General features: G+C 60.9%; 1 protein-coding gene across 1 annotated transcript in view; it reads right to left on the bottom strand.

The window, feature by feature from the left end:
- OPLAH (5-oxoprolinase, ATP-hydrolysing) overlaps nt 1-10,899 on the bottom strand; it is a 214,496-nt gene extending 203,597 nt beyond the window's left edge. The window contains exons 1-9 of the mRNA XM_050939337.1: nt 10,607-10,899; nt 8,080-8,271; nt 4,452-4,566; nt 4,067-4,190; nt 3,357-3,552; nt 2,781-2,946; nt 1,955-2,093; nt 704-771; nt 356-624 (exon numbers count right to left, since the gene is read on the bottom strand). Coding sequence (XP_050795294.1) covers nt 356-624; nt 704-771; nt 1,955-2,093; nt 2,781-2,946; nt 3,357-3,552; nt 4,067-4,190; nt 4,452-4,566; nt 8,080-8,271; nt 10,607-10,780 — 1,443 coding nt within the window. The 5' untranslated portion in view covers nt 10,781-10,899. The remainder of the gene's footprint in view (nt 1-355; nt 625-703; nt 772-1,954; nt 2,094-2,780; nt 2,947-3,356; nt 3,553-4,066; nt 4,191-4,451; nt 4,567-8,079; nt 8,272-10,606) is intronic.
- Nucleotides 10,900-17,382: the final 6,483 nt, after the last annotated feature.

Raw genomic sequence — 17,382 nt, 5'->3', positions numbered from 1 at the left:
CATCACCCCCAACACCAGGGAACTCAGTGCCAGCCCCAGGAACCTTCCCCACCCCCGGGAACAAGTCCAGGGGAACCCTTCCCTCTCCTGCAGGCAGGGTGGGGCTGCACTTGGCCAGAGTCACCAGCCTAAGGAGGCTCAGCTCTGCGCCGGGGAGTGCTTGGTGCCCTGCAGCAGAGCCCATGCATGGAGCCTGGCTCTGCTCCCAGTACAGGCAGGGGAGCAGGGGTGGGGGACTCCTGGGCATTTGCCCAGAGAGTGGGGGGAGGAAAGATGCCCTGTCAGCTCTGGGGAGAGGTGGGGACAGGTGTCACCATCGTGGGGCTGATAGGCTGCAGCACTGTCCCGCCCCTACCTGGGTCAGGGAGCGGATGGGCCGGCACATCGCCTCGTTGGCCACCTGGATGAAGCCCATGGCCACCTCCTCCACGGTGAGAGGGGAGCGGGGGCCTGGCACCTGGCTGGCCAGGAAGGCGTTCACGCGGGCAGTGAGCTCCTGGAAGCTCTGCAGGGTGGCGTCCCGTGACAGCGGCTGGTCCTCACCCGGCCCGAAGATGTGGGGAAAATAATGGGGCAGCAGGCGGCCCAGGCACAGGTTGGCATCGGTCACTGTTAGGGGCCCCCCTGCAAGGACAAGGGGTCAGTCGCTGCCGCTCACCAGCCCACCCGAACACGTCCCGGCACAGCAGAGCCCCGGCCTCACCCTTCCTGTAGCAGGTGGGGCCAGGATGGGCCCCCGCGGACTCGGGACCAACCACAAATAGCCCAGACCTGGTGGGGAGAGAAGGGAGACACGTTACTGCAGCGCGGCCCCAGGGTGGGCAGGGCACCCCCACGCAGCAGCATCACCCTGCATTTGGGGCAGGAAGTGAAGGAGAAGCCTGTGCCCAGCTGAGGGCACATGGGCAAGAGGGAGGTAGGAAAAGGGTGACCTAGATCAGACCCAGGCAGGGGCAGTGCGGGTCACGCGCCAGCCCCGGGAAGTACCAGAAGCCCTGTTAGGTGCCCCTAGCGCCAGGCTGGGGCATCGGGGACAGACCCGGGGGAGAGCGCCCCCTACTGAGCCCCCACCAGGGAGCACAGCGCCCCTAGCACCAGGCTGGGGCATCGGGGACAGACCCGGGGGAGAGCGCCCCCTACTGAGCCCCCCCACCCCCGGCAGCACAGCGCCCCTAGCGCCAGGCTGGGGCATCGGGGACAGACCCGGGGGAGAGCGCCCCCTACTGAGCCCCCCCACCCCCAGCAGCACAGCGCCCCTAGCGCCAGGCTGGGGCATCGGGGTCAGACCCGGGGGAGAGCGCCCCCTACTGAGCCCCCCCACCCCCAGCAGCACAGCGCCCCTAGCGCCAGGCTGGGGCATCGGGGTCAGTGCTGACGCAGAGGACAGCGCCCCCTATTGAGGGGAAATGGGCTGCAGCAAGGCCCCCAGTAGTAGCCGAGCGTGTGTAGATCTCGGAGCTGCCCTGACGCTGCTTAGCTGGTGGGGTGCCACATTACACCCCTAGCTTGGGGAGGGGAGAAGGAGCTGGGACGGGGCTGGAACCAGGACGGCTCTGCTATGAGCCAGGAATGGCCGATGTCCAGGGGCTGGATGCTGAAGCTCAAAGCATAGCCCCTCGGCCAGGAACATCAGAGCGCTTGGCACAAGAACGGCCCATCCAGTCTCTTGAGCAGCAAGCGAAGCAGCCCCCAGAGCCAGCCCCACGGTGCCCTTGCCATTCGGGTCCCAGCCCCACACTCGGGGGCCCTCTCCTGGCCCATAAGCAGGACTGGGGTTGCTAGGCCTGGCCGGGTGTCACTGAGGGGTGTGGGAGGCTCACCCCCTTTGTAAGGTGAGTCAGGGCCCCACAGCAGCAGAAGTGGAACCTGGAGCCCCACCTGAGCCAGCCCGGGTCCCTGAACTCCACCCTGGGAGAAGCTCCCCAGGAGTGGCGGGGCAGGGAAGGGCACCCACCGGAAGAAAAGCATGGAGCCGCCACCAGCCGCCACGGTGTTGATGTCCAGCTGGGGGGCCTGGATGCGGATCCCAGCTGTGGTCGCCTCGAAGACGTGCTCGTACTCGCCGGCGTAGCGGCTGACGTCTGTCGAGGTGCCTGCGGGGGTCACAGCTCAGCCACTTGCCCCATGCCCCAGCCAGGGCCTGGCTCAGAGCTGGCTCCATCCCCAGGGCCTGCAGCCTGCCTGGGGCAGGGCAACACAAGGCCGCCCGGAGCGGGCAAGTAGGACAATTTGCCCAAGGCCCTGGGCCCCACAGGGACCTCCACGAGAGTTTTTCAGGGCCCCTTCACTCTCTCCGGGGGCCCCAGAAAACTCTCACAGGCCTGGGCCCTCAGAACTTCTGCTCCAGGTCTTCGGCAGCAATTCAGCGGCAGGGGCAGTCCTTCCACTCCAGGACCTGTCACCAAAGTGCCCTGAAGACCCGTGGGCGGGGGGGTCCTTCCACCCTGGGACCCACTGCTGAAGTGCCCCAAAGACCCGTGGTGGGGGGGTCCTTCCACCCGGGACCCACCGCCGAAGTGCCCCGAAGACCTACGGAGGGGGGGCCTTCTGCCCCGGGACCTGCTGCAGTGTGCCGGGTCTTCGACGGCCCCAGGCCCCCTGAATCCTCTGGGCGGCCCTGGGGCGACATCCCAGCTTCCCCGGCCCCTGCCCAGCACCGGGCCTCACCTGCCCTAGGGGAGCCCATCTGGGAGAGCCAGGGTCCCCTGCTGCGTGCAAAGGAGCTCAGACCCTCCCCACTCCAGTCACAGGGAAAGACCCCCCCTGCAGGTGGCACCCACCTCCCATGTCGAAGCCGATCACAGGCTGCCCGTCCTCCTGGCTGTAGGTGGTGACTGCGTAGCCCACAACGCCGCCGGCGGGGCCAGACAGGATGGCCCGGGAGCCACTGAATTGCCCCATGGGGGTCAGGCCCCCATCGGAGCGCATGAAGAGCACCTGGGTGTCCTGCAGGGGGAGCCAGAGAGAGCAGGTGAGCCTGGAGCCAGGTGGGACGAGGGGATGGGGCCCTGCATGGACCAAGGGACCAGCCGGGTGACAGGCAGTGCCAGGGTGGCTTCACAAGACCAGCAGAACCGGGACGGGACCTGGGACAGAGGCTGGAGCCAGGTAAGGGCTCTGGGATGTGCCCCAGGCAGGGAGAGGGGCCCTGGCACAGGGACATGGACCAGGCACAGAAGAAGGGAGCAGATGAGTCCATGTGGAGGAACCGGGAGTGGCCATGTGGGGAGGTGACGAGTCACGTCTGCCTGGGTGGGTGGGGCAGCCCCAGGGAGCTGTTCAGGGCAATGCCCACCCAGCCGCTGGGGCAGTCAGGGCACGGCAGGCCCCTGGAGGCGATGTGCTGCCACGCTCACCTGGAGCTGCTGGTTGAAGCTGGCGCGGAAGCCATCGAGGTAGCGGTGGATGCAGGGGGTCAGGTAGGCGTCGGTGCAGGCCGTGTACCCGCGCGGCACCACCCGCACCATGGGCATCACCGAGGAGGACAGAGACACGTGCTGGAAGCCCAGCTCCCGGGCCAGCGCCCCCACCTGCTGCTCATGTGCTGGCCAGCTGCCAGGGAGAGTGGAGTCAGGAGGCTGGAGAGCCGTGGGGCAGGGGCACCCGTTTCCTCAGAGCAGGGCACCCGCCCCAAGCCAGATGGGAGAGATTCCCAGCCCCCTGGGGCAGGGCCATGCTAGCAGCTGAGCAGCAGCACCGGTGGGACACTGAGCCGGGCAGTGCCCAGCGTGCGGGTGGCACAAGGCTGACCTGTTCCCCAGGCACATACCCAGCCCAGCCTTGGGTTTGGAGGTGCAGGCTCCAGCCCCGAGTGGCTCCGAGCACCGCGAGTGGGGTGGGGACCAGCACCCACTCGGGTCTAGGCTGAGCCCAGTGCTCATCTCACCCCTGCCCGCATCTGCCCCGTGCCCTTGGGGATGCCCCCATGCCCCCCCCCCAGCATGTCACCGCACACCTGCTCCACTTGGGGCCATGTAGGCGACAGGGGGCCCAGTGCCCACCAGGAGGGACTCATAGACTCATAGACTCCAGGACTGGAAGGGACCTCGAGAGGTCATCGACTCACGCGTAGGAGTGCAGGAGCACCACGGCCAGGCTCCGGATCCCCAGCGCCAGCAGCCGCTGCAGGTCTCTCCGCAGCACGGCCAGGTCCACGGGGCGCTGCACCACCAGTGAATCCCCCGTCACACCTGGGGAGAGGACGGAGCCACGGTAGAGGGGCCCACACATGCAAACCGCAGCCCCAATCCCCTCCTGGAGGCCACAGGGCAGAGAGACAGAGAGCAGGGCAATGTGGGGAGGGGAATTGGGGCACTGGGGAGACACCAAAGGCGCACGGCTGAACCCCCTCCATGGCACTGCCCTGGGTATGCACTGGGGCAGGGGGGTGGTCCAGCCGGCCCTTACTGCCCCCTGCCTCTGCTGCCCTCTGGCCAGCTCCAAATACCAACCTGAGAGCGCCTGGCCAGGGTCGGCCCCAGGGAGCTGGCAGCCAGCGCGGTGCAGGATCAGCCGCTCGTCCACCTCGACCACCTCCTCATACAGCACCTCGGGCACTGCCACCTCCTGGGGAACCGACAGAGAGGGGCTCGGTCACTGCCAGGCTGGGGGGCTGGAGTGTAGAGACCAGCCCCAGGGCAGGGCCAGTCATGCGCCCCCCGCATGGTCTGGGGCAGACCCAGGGAATGGCTCTCATCCCACCGCACTAGGGGGCAGGGGGCTCATCCTCCCCCTCCTTGCTGCAGTTCACTCCACCACTCTGGTCTCCTGCTGCCACTCCCCACCCTCCAAGCGCTTTCCTCAGGGGCTGAAGGGGTTGTACATTGGGGTCCCCATTCCCAAGCCCTGCCATGTCCTGCTGCACCCCCGTGACCCAGGTCTCTCTCCGCTGCTCCGGCTCCCCACAACTCCTGCCCACCCCCCGCCCACCCCTGGTGAGGGGCTGAGTCCTAGGCCCTGCTCCCGCCAGGACTCTTTGACTCAGCCTGGCCCCCTGGCATGAGAGACCCCCGGTTCAGCCTCAAAAGCTTCCCCCTTCCAGATGGTCCTGGAGGCAACTCCCTCGCCCTGGCTCCAGCTCCTTGCTGCAGTCAGTCAGGGCCCCACCAGGACCAGCTGCTCAGGGCTCCAGGGCTCTGATCTCTCCCTCCCAAGCCAGCGTCCCAGCAGCACCATCACACAGGAGTTTAACTCCTCTCGCCCCAGAGAGGCTAAGGGTACGTCTACACAGCAAACCACCCGCGGCACCAGCTCAGGACCCAGGGCAGCTGCCTCAGGCCCGTGCTACGGAGCTAACAGCAGCAGTGCAGACGTTCCCACTTGGGCTAGAGCCAGGCTGACCCGGCGCGGGGGTCTCGGATCCTAGTCTTCAGCCCAAGGTGTGAGGCAGTGGGAATGTTGTGCTGTGTCTGTGAATGCTGAGTGGGGAGTATTGACCTGGGAAGGTTGCAGGGGAGTTGTGCTGGGACGGCCTGCACTGGGGAAGGGAGGACACCTGAGCGTGTAACCTGAGAACCCAGGAAGGGGGTTGGAGGCCAGGTAACACCTCTGCCCAGGACACTGGACAAAGGCTGGGGAGGAGCCGGGGGGAGGCTGAGTGAGAGGCTGGAAGGGAGTTTCAGTTTGAAGCTGGCTGGGAAATGGAGAGGGGCCCCGACGGGGCTTGGGCTTCCCAACGGCCTCCTTAGGGCCCCAGATGGACCTAACTAAAGGGGTCCTGTTGTCTGTACCGGCAAGACCTGTTTTGGACTGTGCTCCTGTCGTCTAAATAAACCTTCTGTGTTACTGGCTGGCTGAGAGTCACGTCTGACTGCAAAGTGGGGGTGCAGGACCCTGTGGTTTCCCCAGGACCCCGCTGGGGCGGACTCACTGTGGGAAGCGCACGGAGGGGCAGAGGATGCTGAATGCTCCAAGGAGAGACCTAGGAGGTGAAGCCGTGTGAGCTTCTTGCCCTGCAGACAGTCTGCTCCAAGGGAGAGGAGGCTCCCCAAAGTCCTGACTGGCTTGGTGGGGAGCAGTTCCAGAGCATCGCCCGGTAACTCCGTGACACAAGCCCAAACGTCTGCACTGCGTGTGGAGCCCAGGGCCCTGAGTCAGCCGACCCGCTGTGTGGACATACCCAAAGGGAGACAGTGGGTCAGTCCAGTCCCACCAGACCCTTCCATCTAGAACAGGCTCCAGAGCTGATAGCCAGCGCACAACCCCCACCCCCCCAGGCACTCAGTGACCAAGCCACCTGGACTGGGGCTCTCTGGGGTCACCCCTGGGGTGCGTGGTCATTTTCCCCAGCCAGATGCCTCCAGGCAGCCGCCCATCAGCACCCACCAGAGACACCTGGAGGGCTCACCCCAGATTCGATCTGTAGAAGCTCAGAGATCAAAGGGTTTTGTGGAGAGGCAGCTCCTTCCCCTGGGTTGGCGGGGGGGGCTGTCACTGCAGAAGAAACCCAGGAGATTAAAATAACAAGGAGTTTGGTGGCACCTTAAAGACTAACAGATTTATTTGGGCATAAGATTCCGTGGGTAAAAAAGCCACTTCGTTGTTGTTTTTGTGGATACAGACTGTGACAAAGTGGGAATGTTCTTAATGTTTTCTCTAAAAGCAGCAGAGAGTCTTGTGGCATCTTATAGACTAACAGATCTATTAAAGCATGAGCTTTCGTGGGTGAATACCCACTTAGACAGATGCATCTGACGAAGTGGGTATTCACCCACGAAAGCTCATGCTCCAAAACGTCTGTTAGTCTATAAGGTGCCACAGGATTCTTTGCTGCTTTTACAGATCCAGACTAACACGGCTCCCCTCTGATACTTGAATGTTTTCTCTGAATACTGTGTGAGTGCCTCAGTTTCCCCTATGCATTTCTTAAGTCTCTAGGTGGTGGGATAAGGGTGTGCGATTGTTGCAGAGCCCTAGAGGGCAGGGGTGTGCAAGGGTCTGCACAGAGAATGGCTAACACCCTGTCTCCTAAATCTTAAAGACTAAATCTGTTAGTCTTTAAGGTGCCACAGGACTCCTTGTTGTTTTTGTGGATACAGACTAACAGGGCAACCCCCTGATACTTGACACTCTGTCTCCTGGCAACTGACAGCCTGGGCTTCACCTGCAAAGGTGCCAGCTGAAGGTGTTGGAGAACAAAGAGATCAGGTGGCCTCCTGGCCCTGGAAAGAGACAAAGGCCAAAGGAGGGGCTGGAGAGTTTCAGTTTGGAGCTGGCTGGGGAAATGGAGGGGAGGACAGACAGGCCCCTGGCCTCCCCTGGCCCCCCAAGATGGACCTAACTGAGGGGGTCCAGTTGTCTGTATCTGCAAGACCTGTCTTGGACTGTGCTCCTGTCATCTAAATAAACCACCTGTGTTACTGCCTGGCTGAGAGTCTTGGTGAATCGCAAGAAGCTGGGGGTGCAGGGCCTGGTATCCCCCAAACTCTGTGACACTCAGAGATCAAAGGGTTTTGTGGAGAGGCAGTTCCTTCCCCTGGGCCAGGGGGAGGGGAGGGAGCTGCAGGAGAGACCCAGGGGATTAAAAGCTCAACCCAGACTGTGTGCAAGCAGCAGGGGTGGGGGAGCCTCATGGCAAGAGTTGGGAGGATCTGTGGGTAGGGCTGGAGCAGCCACAGCTGCCACGTGGCCCCACAGCCAACCGAGTGCAGATAAAGGTGGGCGGGTACTGCAGCCAGAGATTAGCTGTGGAATCCAGCCCAGACTCCTTCCAAACAATAGGCCCTAGCACTGGGTTCCCAAGGACATTGTCTGTGGGTCAGTGGACAGGGCCCGAGTCACGAGAGCACCCCGGCGGCTGGAACAACACAGCTTGCGCTCCGGCTGCGCCAGCCAATCGCCAGGTGCAGCGCACACCCCACCCTTCCCAGCTGCTCCTGGCATGTGGGAAAGGGGCCCTGGGGGGCTGGTTTACTCAGAGACAGAGCAGGCAGGAGAACCCTGCCCAGATTCCAGATGCTCCTGAACCCAGGAGCTCCTTGCCCTGGCCACACTTGGAACCCAAGGCCATACGAAGCCCTGTCAGCAGTAGGAGCCTGGCCCAGGAGGGGCACAGAGAAGGAGGCAGGGCTGGGGACTCACCAGGTCAAAGATTCTGGGCCGGGCCTGGTTGCCGATGTGCAGGAGATCCCGGAAGCCCTTGGTGATCAGCAGGGCGATCCGCTCCCCCTTGCGCTCCAGCAGGGCGTTGGTGGCCACCGTGGTCCCCATGCGGATCCACTCTATCCGCGATGCATCCAGAGGGTGGTCGGGGGGAAAGGGAGTGCCACATTCCTGGGGGAAGCTCCTGTCACTGCAGGCAGTCGCCTTCCACAGCCAGTAACACCCCCCATGGAGCTCAGATCATATCATGCCCATGAGCCCAGGAGAAGAGAGTCACTGTCCCTAGGTCCAAGGTGATCCAGCGAGCCAACGGAAGAGCTACAAACACCCCTGGAGCAGGGCCGGATTAACCTTTTCTGGGCCTGGCGCCAAATATATTTGTGGGCCCCCATGGAGGCAATGGAGCCTGGCATGAGGAGGTCAGTCCCCGGAGCAATTGGCTAGCCAAGGGCAATGGGGCATGGCATGGCAGGGGCGGCCCTGCTCCACCCAGCCCAGTGCAGGGCACTAGGTACAAATCAGCAGTTGCCAGATGCACAGTGGCCCACCCAGCCCTGTGATGCCAGCATGTCCCTTCCCCTCGGGGGTGGGCCTATGTCACTGCTCACAGCCCCTCCGCCCAACACCCCCTGACTCCCTATAGACCGAGCCCCCCCAACTCCCTCTGCCTTGCACCACCCCCAGACCCACCCACAAATGCACAGCGCCCTGCACAACATCACCCCTGCCCACAGCCCCACCACAACTGCCCAGCACCCTCTGTAGTAAGAGGAGGCCCTGAGATATAAACCTTGGTACCAGAGGCCTGGTATGAGGCCTAAGACCTGAACTAAAGTAATGGGCAAGACTTTGCTAACAGAAAGCAAAGTGAAGCTGTGAGCCAGAAGCAGGCCCTGCTCACAGAAGCTGGCAAGGAAAGGGCTGATGCTGCAAGAAGATACGTACCTAAAAGGTACTGAACACTAGAGATCAGAACATTCACATACTTGCACATTCCACACAGATAACAAGGAACAGACTGACCCATCCCAATGACAGGGGCAAAAGGGTAATATGATGGCTAGAGTTGTTTTGTTTGAACCAACATGTACAAGGTGAGAGGCGGCACCTTACTACGTAGAGGGGTTGTACCTTGCTACGTAGAAGGGTTGTACCTCAATACGTCAGGAGTGATGTGTAACTTGTTTGTACCTGTGTATAAGAATGCATCCCTGGGGTGGTGTCTTTGTCCAGCCTAGGGGGCAGTGGAAAGTCCCGCCACTGACTGAGCTGAGTCCATTGCCAGGAGGCACATACTCATAGTATGTCCTGTAGAGTAAAATCTAGAGGGAACTATCATTGTGCTTCATTTGACAATAAACCTGGCCGACCCTTCGTACCTTACTAGATTCTGTGGTCATTGGGGGTTCTCTCAGGGTCTGCTGTGTCAGTGATCTGCGCCGAGATGGGGCAGCACACAGACGGAACACACACATGCAGCCGATTGATATCAACATTGAACAGAGCAGAGCACCACACGGGTAGCATCTGACAACATCCCCCACTCCCTAGTGCCCCAACACACCACCATACTCCTCACAGACCCACTACTCCATGCCCTGCCTCCTGGCTGCACTCACCGACCCTGCTGGGAGGCGACTGTGTCTGCCCGGCTGAGCTGGTCCTGGGGCCAGGAATCACTCTGGCCCCTCGGGAGTGGTGCAATCAGCCAGGCCAGGACTTGCCCTGGCTGGGCTCCCTTAAGACACACTTGCCTGGAGGGACCCAGCCAAGCCCCCTGCCCAACTGGCTGAGACTGGCCAGGCTTCTGCACCAGCCCCAGGTGGCTCAGCTCCTGGGAGCCAGGCAGGGCCCCACAGGTAGTGGGAAGCAGAGACTGCCTGGAGCAGCAGGGGATGGGGCCAGGCAGCAGAGAGGAGCCGTGGGCCAGCTGGTGGGTGGGGGGAGCCAGTGGGGTCTTGGGGCACAGTGCAAGCAGAGCAGGCCGGGGCCTCTTCTCAGCGTGGGCCCGGCCCCATGGAGCCACTGGTGCCATCGTAAACCTGGCCCTGCCCCGGAGCCAGCCTGGCTTCCCAGCCAGGGCTAAGCTGGGTGGCCCTTCATGAGCCATGACCCGGTGCAACCAAGGTCTCCCCTCCTCCCTCAGGCAGACCCAGGCCTTGGGGAGAACAGGGGGTGCTGGGCCCCCACCTGGACAGATCTGTCAGGAGAGCGCCCCCGCCCCTCAGCGTATCGCACCCCGCGCCTCCTTCCTGCAGGAAACCCAGCTGGGCCGGGGAGAAACGGCCACCCCCTGCCAGCTGGGCCGGGTCACACGGAGACCGGCCGGAGCGGAGCCCCAGGCAGGCTGCGGGCTCCCCGGCTGCTGCGATCCTGGCGGCGGGGCGCGCAGGAGCCAGACGGGGCGAGAGGCTGCCCAGGCGGCTCTGGGCTATTGGGGCCAATCTGGGGTCAGTGCCCGGTCCTGGCCGGGACTGACACGTCCTACCCCGGGCCCTGCCCTCACCTCCTGCAGGACGCGGCGGATGCCCTCCGTGGGCGCATCGCGGTAGCTGGCCGGGTTCTCGGACAGCAGCTTCATCACGCGGACGCGCCCCCCGGGGCAGCGGGCAAAGATGTCGGTGAAGGTGCCCCCGCGGTCGATGGCGAACTGGAACTTGCCGGGGCTCGGCAGGGCCATGGCTGGGGGCGGCGGGAGGGGAGGTGCCTGGGGAGCCGGAGCCGAGGGCCGGGCAGGGAGCAGGGCGCTCCGGGCAGAGGAGAAGGAGCAGCTGGCTCCGGGCACGAGTCCTGGGGTGAGCGGGCAGGTCCTGCTCCCGGAGCCGGCTTAGCCCGGCGCCGCCCCGCTCCCCGCCCCGTGCCCCGCCTGGCACCGGAGAGGCGCCGCGCTGGGGCCGGGGGGCGCGCTCCGTGGGGCTGGGAGCCAGGAGGCGGGGCTGGAGGCGCTGGAGAGGGGGCGAGGCTGGACGGGCTGCAGCGGCGGGGGCTCCCGCTGCGCTTGGATCGGTGCAGCTGCCGAGCCCCGCTGCAGGCTCCAGCCCCGCGAGCTTCTCCGCCCGGACTCGGTGAGTCCGCACCCGCTGGCCCGGCCAGAATTCACCGCGAGCGCTTGCGGGCAGGGACTCGCCTGGCCCCGGCCGGGGCCCCTGCGGCTAGCCGGCGCCCGGAGCGGGTTACCGGGGGCCGGGTCGCTGCAGTGCGGTGGAGGAGTCTCGCTGAGCCGCGGGGCCGCGGTGATCCGGTGTTTGGGAGGGAGAATGGGGCGGGAGCAGAGGGGTTTGGAGGGACACTGAGGCAGTGGCTGGAAATGGAGCACTGGTGGTCGGGGTAGGGGTGGATGGAGAGGAGGGGCGGCTGGGGATGGGGGGTGATGAAGTGGGATTTTTTGGTAATAATGTTGAGGCTTGTGTGTGCCTCAGTTTCCCCTGCCGCTGCATTGTTACCTGGGGCTGGGAAGGGCTCTGCTCTCCAGGCAGGCTGTGTGAAGTGGGGGGTGTCTTGGGTTTTCCGTGTTTTCCAGGGGGTTGCATGCACAGGGGGTGGGGCTCAGTGTCCCCGGGTGTTACTGGTTTAAGGAGGGGAGCAGAGAGGGAGTTGGTTGGTACAGAGGACTGGGGTGACCAGATGTCCGGATATTTCGCTCTGCCAGCAGCACTGGGGGGGTTTTACTCCGTCGGCGGGGTCCCTTCCCCCCCGCCCCATGTGTCACGATATTTTCTTCATCTCATCTGGTCACCCTACAGAGGAGAGGGAACTTGGGACCCAGGCCAATGGTCAGGAGGAGGGATCACCCAGTGACTGGTGACCCAGAGACCCAGCTCGGGAGTCACAGCTGGTTCTGGCCAGTGGGAGGACAATGGGCTGCGGGGAGAGGACCCGGGTGACCTGACCAGCTGGTTCCAGCCAGAGGGGCCAGAGGACAGAAGGGAGGAGAGGAGACCCAGGTGACCCTGTTTCCCTGGACAGAAGACAATGGACAGAGGGGGCTTGGGGCCGGGGATATCAGAGGCCCAGCTGGGAAGCAGGGGGGCTCAGGGCTGGAGAGAGGGAGCAGGCAGAGCCCACCTGGATGCAAGGGGACTGGGATGTGCTGGGCTGAGGGAGGCCAGGCCTGAGGCCCTGAGAGTTTCCTGTGCTGGGTTCAACTCACAATAAACCCTCCTCTGTTACACTGGCTGAGAGTCGCTCCGGGCTAGAGAACAGGGGGCATCAACCCCTTCGGGGGTGAGGAGGCCCGGGGGGTCCAGAGTGAGGGGACTCCCTGAGGGGCCCACGGCAAGAGACAGACGTGCTGAGGCTCAGAGAGGTGCGGCTCCAGGAGGTGGAGGGGCCTGACCCCGAGAGACAGTGAACCCCCGAGAAGGGCTGTCGCACAGAAGGGGCACCCCCCACGGGGCCACGAGTGGGCATGATCTGTGAGTCCGTGACACAGGCAAAGAGACAAATGTGGGGGGCACCCAGCTGTCTGGGTCTTGCTCCCCCTATCATTGGACCCTCTGAAAAGCCAATGGCAAATCCATTGATACCCAGCCCCCAACACCTCAGAGCAACATGGACTTCCCAGCCTGCCTTCAGGAAGCTGAAAAATAATCTCCCAGCTCAAGATCTAAGCGCTGGGGAGGTGGGGAGCAAGTGCGGCTGCAGGAAGCAGTCTGGGCTCTCGTCAGGAGGGGAGCAGTGTGGCTGGGCTCTGGGCTGAGCAGAGTGCACTGTGCTGTAACCATCAATCCCCTTGTGACAAAGTGGGAATTTTTCATATTTGGATGAGTATTGTGTGTGCCGCAGTTTCCCCCATGTGTTGCATGATTAACTGGGTGGGGGGAAAAGGTGGTTTACTCATTGCAGAGACCGAGGTGTGACTGTCTGGGGCCTGACCCCATGGAGAGCCAGGCAAAGACAATGACCACTCCAATTGCCCGGACATTGGTACCTAGCAGCTGAGGACCATGGATGACTGACTCCCCACAGGAAGCCAGCTGGGTGTGATTGGTAGGGGGCTTATTCCTTTACCCTCCCACTTCCCTGGTCCTTCTCGCATGAACAGAGCAACAATACCCCAAGTCCGAAGGCGCAAACAATTCGATGTTTATTGGGGTGAACTTCCAGCAAGCTTAAATCCAAGTTCCTTTTCCTTATTTTCAAATCCCAACTTACTTCCTGTTTGCCCCTAATTTATATAGTAATATTCTCAGCTCTACCTTAACCAATCATTCTACTCAAATTTACCTAACCAATCCTAACGTATTGTAACATGATTAGCTAACCAATTATATCCCACCACCTTCATTAGTTTACATCCAGCAAAATTCATTATACAGCCGACAGAAACAATCACCGAACCAGGGAGAGACCATGCAAATAAACATACAAAACAATACAGAAGTGAGGATTTCACAACTACATCTATACAGACATAAGGGTTCTCCAGCTGTGTCTATTGATACGTGAATTCTTACCAGACACAAAAGTATCAAACTAAATTTTCTTTCACATCTTCTAGGCTCTTCCCTTTCTCTGGAGGTGATAGATCGGATCACCTTCCTAACAGCCCTAGGTTGCCTTATTTCAATGTGACTAAACAGCGCCTCAGACTGTCACAGTGAGAAAAGGCCCTTACACAGATACAATCAAAATCATTGTCTTTCTTTTATACCTCTGTAACTAACTCAGGGTATGTCTACATCTACAGTTTTGCAGCGCTGGTTGTTACAGCTGTATTAGTACAGCTGTATAGGGCCAGCGCTGCAGAGTGGCCACACTTACAGCAACCAGCGCTGCAAGTGGTGTTAGATGTGGCCACGCTGCAGCGCTGTTGCACACCGCGGGGAAGGAGACCTGCTTGGAGGGGGGGTCGGGGAACGCCAGAGCACACCGCGGGGCTGGATACCTGCTTGGAGGGGGGGTAGGGGAACGCCAGAGCAAACCGTGGGGAAGGAGACCTGCTTGGAGGGGGGGTCGGGGAACGCCAGAGCACACCGCGGGGCTGGATACCTGCTTGGAGGGGGGGTCGGGGAACGCCAGAGCACACCGCGGGGCTGGATACCTGCTTGGAGGGGGGGTCGGGGAACGCCAGAGCACACCGCGGGGCTGGATACCTGCTTGGAGGGGGGGTCGGGGAACGCCAGAGCACACCGCAGGGAAGGAGACCTGCTTGGAGGGGGAGTCGGGGAACGCCAGAGCACACCGCGGGGCTGGATACCTGCTTGGAGGGGGGGTCGGGGAACGCCAGAGCAAACTGCGGGGAAGGAGACCTGCTTGGAGGGGGGGTCGGGGAACACCAGAGCACACCGCGGGGATACCTGCTTATTCCACGGAGGTCAACAAAAACGCTGGTGAGTGTCTACACCTGATGACCAGCGCTGGTGATCCAGCGCTGGATCCTCTACACCTGAGGCACGACCGGGTGTATGGCCAGCGCTGCAAACAGGGAGTTGCAGCACTGGTAATGCCCTGCAGGTGTGTACACATCCTAAGTTGCAGCGCTGTAACCCCCTCACCAGCGCTGCAACTTTGTAGTGTAGACAAGGCCTAAGAGATAAGAATACACCTAAATTCTTAAAGTATAGGCCTTTGCAGACAGGCCTGAATATCTATACAGCTATATCAGGGGAGGGATAGCTCAGTGGTTTGAGCATTGGCCTGCTAAACCCAGGGCTGTGAGTTCAATCCTTGATGGGGCCACTTAGGAATCTGGGGCAAAAATCAGTACTTGGTCCTGCTAGTGAAGGGCAGGGGGCTGGACTTGACCTTTCAAGGTCCCTTCAGGGTCTAGGAGATAGGTTATCTGCATTAAAAAAAAAAAATCCTAACAGTAATCAGTTGGAGAACAAAGGGCTGGGAAAGAGGCCAGGTTCCCAGGGAACAAGAAGAGAGCAGGGGCCAGATGGGGTTAAGTGGGGGGCTTCTGGACTGGGACCCCCAACTGATTCAAGCTTCATATTGATGAGAACCCTGCTCCTCTCTTGGTACAGCCTTCTGACTCTGACTTGTGGGATCAGTGACAGTTTTCTAAAGCTGACTTTTATAATCAAATTTAAGTTAGATTTAATATTATCACTGTTGTTTGTTTGGCTCCCCCATGGTTATTACCAGCAATAAATAACTTCCATGGTTAAGCTGGTTGCTTCTCTCTCTCCCACACCCCCCATAGGTGTTTTTTGGCTTCCTCATTCACTCTGCAGCAACACTCCTCGTACCTAAGCTAAAGATCCCTGCAGCGCTCAAAATCCTGTGGGGTTTGCTCACCAAGTGGGTTACTGCCAGAACAATTGTAACATGAGAGTGAGGATAGGGACGTGCTGAACCTGGGACATATGAGAGTGGCAGCGTGGACGTGCTGCTCCACCCAGTCTGCTGAGTCCAGGGGCACATGACGGTGGCAGCTTGGAAGTGCTGCTCGACCGAGCCTGCTCAGGCGGGCTCCATTCCGGTGCGGTGCCCGTGGCACATGAGGGTGACGGCTTGGAGGTGCTGTTTGACCCCACCTGCTGAGTGCAGGGACATGGAAAGGGTCGGCTTGGGAGTGTGATTAACCTGGTCCTCTCAGATGCGCTCTGGTAATGTGTGTGTGTGTGTTCGTCTGACTCTGGGGCTGGAAGAACCCAGCCCGGGGGAGCCTAGGTCCTGCAGAATCGCTCCACTGGGAGGGAACTTGCAGCAAGGAGAAGTAGAGCTCCCTATGAGAACACCGGTGGCAAAAGCAGCACATGGATAGAGAACAGACCCCCCGCCCAAGAGTAACCCTAATAAATGAGTGTACCCCAAAGTAACGGGCAAATCTCGTAACTGGACCATGTCCCTAACCAAGAAACAGGCCCAGGCCTTTACTGGGATGGTGGGGTTCTACCAGAGTTTTGCACCCCACTGTCATGGATTCCCAGGCTGGGTGCTCTGGAACTGCTCTGAATGAAGTCAGCCAGGATTCTGGTGCAGCGTCTCCCCTCAGGGCCACTCACCAAGGCAAGGAGCCTGCTTGACTTCAGTGCTTCCTGGGTCTGACTTCAGAGCATTCAGCCCTCATTCACCCCGTGAGCTCCCTGCGGCAAATGCCCCTGGGTGGGACCCTCAGGGAAGCCTTGTACACCCCGAAAGAGCCCTGCCCCCAACTCCACAGTCAGCTGTGACTTTCAGCCAGCATGTAAAACAAGAGCTGTATTAGTCATCAGGAACAAAGCTTAGCACAGAAATCAGGAAGTTACAGCGAAGTCCATCTTGTGGGGATCCAGAGCCCTGGGCTCTTCCCCCAAGTCCCAAACCAGGAGACTGACCCCTTCCATCATCGCAGTCGAGCTCAGCAGCCCCTCCTCCGTGCTTTGCCTCCTTCCAGGGCAAACAGGTCACCTGGTCTCTTTGTTCTCCAACACCTCCAGCTGGCTCCTTGTAGAGGACAGGCTCTGGCCATCAGTTGCCAGGATACAGAGTATCAGCCATTCTGTGCACAGGCAGCCAGGCAGCAGTCACACCTGCCCTCCAGGGGTCTCTGACAGGATCACACACCCTTATCCCATCACCTAGATACTTGAGTAACACACAGGGCAATGGTTCCCAAACTGGGGTTCACACAACATTACAGGGGGTTCACCAGAAAATTTTCCCCTAATGGCGGCTAGAGGACCCCAGGCATGGGAGGCAACAGGTGGGACCCGGCTGCAGGGCTGACAGCCCGAGCCCCATGGAGCACTGAACAGGCAGCCAAACCCCGGTCAGTGGAGGGGCCGGCAGCCGAAGCCCCGGTGGTCAGTGGGGACCGCCAGCCTGAGCTCAGTGGAGCACTGAGTGGGCAGCCCAAGCCCTGGTCAGCAGGGTCCATCCACCAAGCCCCACAGAGTGCAGAGCGGACAGCCCAGCCCCTGGTGTGGGGCCAGCAGCCTGAGCCCCGTGGTGGGCAGGGCAGCAGCTGGAACCCCTGTCCTTAGCAGACAGGGGAAGTTGTGTGGCATGCGGGGCAGAGTGAGCAGGGGCCACGCTGTACATGGGCGGTGGTCCAGGCTAATTTGTCCCAGTGCAGCAATATTAAGGAGCCTCAGTAATTCAATACTAAGTCATTCACTTTAGAGTGCTGTTTTGCTTCAGTGAGAGGTGAGTGAATCTTCTCGTTTTCTAGTTTGCTGGTTGTTAGGATTCTCTCTGTGTTATTTTATCATAACTTTTGTACACAAGTTCAATTAATAAGTGGCTGGAAAAGGAAAGTGTAAAGACGCAAGAATCAGCTGGGTTTCTAATGATCATGATGGTCCTGGAAAAGTCACTTACAAAGAAAAGAAAATATGATGATGATTATAT

The sequence above is a fragment of the Gopherus flavomarginatus genome, chromosome 2, assembly GCF_025201925.1.
Source record: "Gopherus flavomarginatus isolate rGopFla2 chromosome 2, rGopFla2.mat.asm, whole genome shotgun sequence".
In the NCBI taxonomy this organism is placed as follows: domain Eukaryota; kingdom Metazoa; phylum Chordata; order Testudines; family Testudinidae; genus Gopherus; species Gopherus flavomarginatus.
This window is presented reverse-complemented; position numbering and strand designations above follow the sequence as displayed.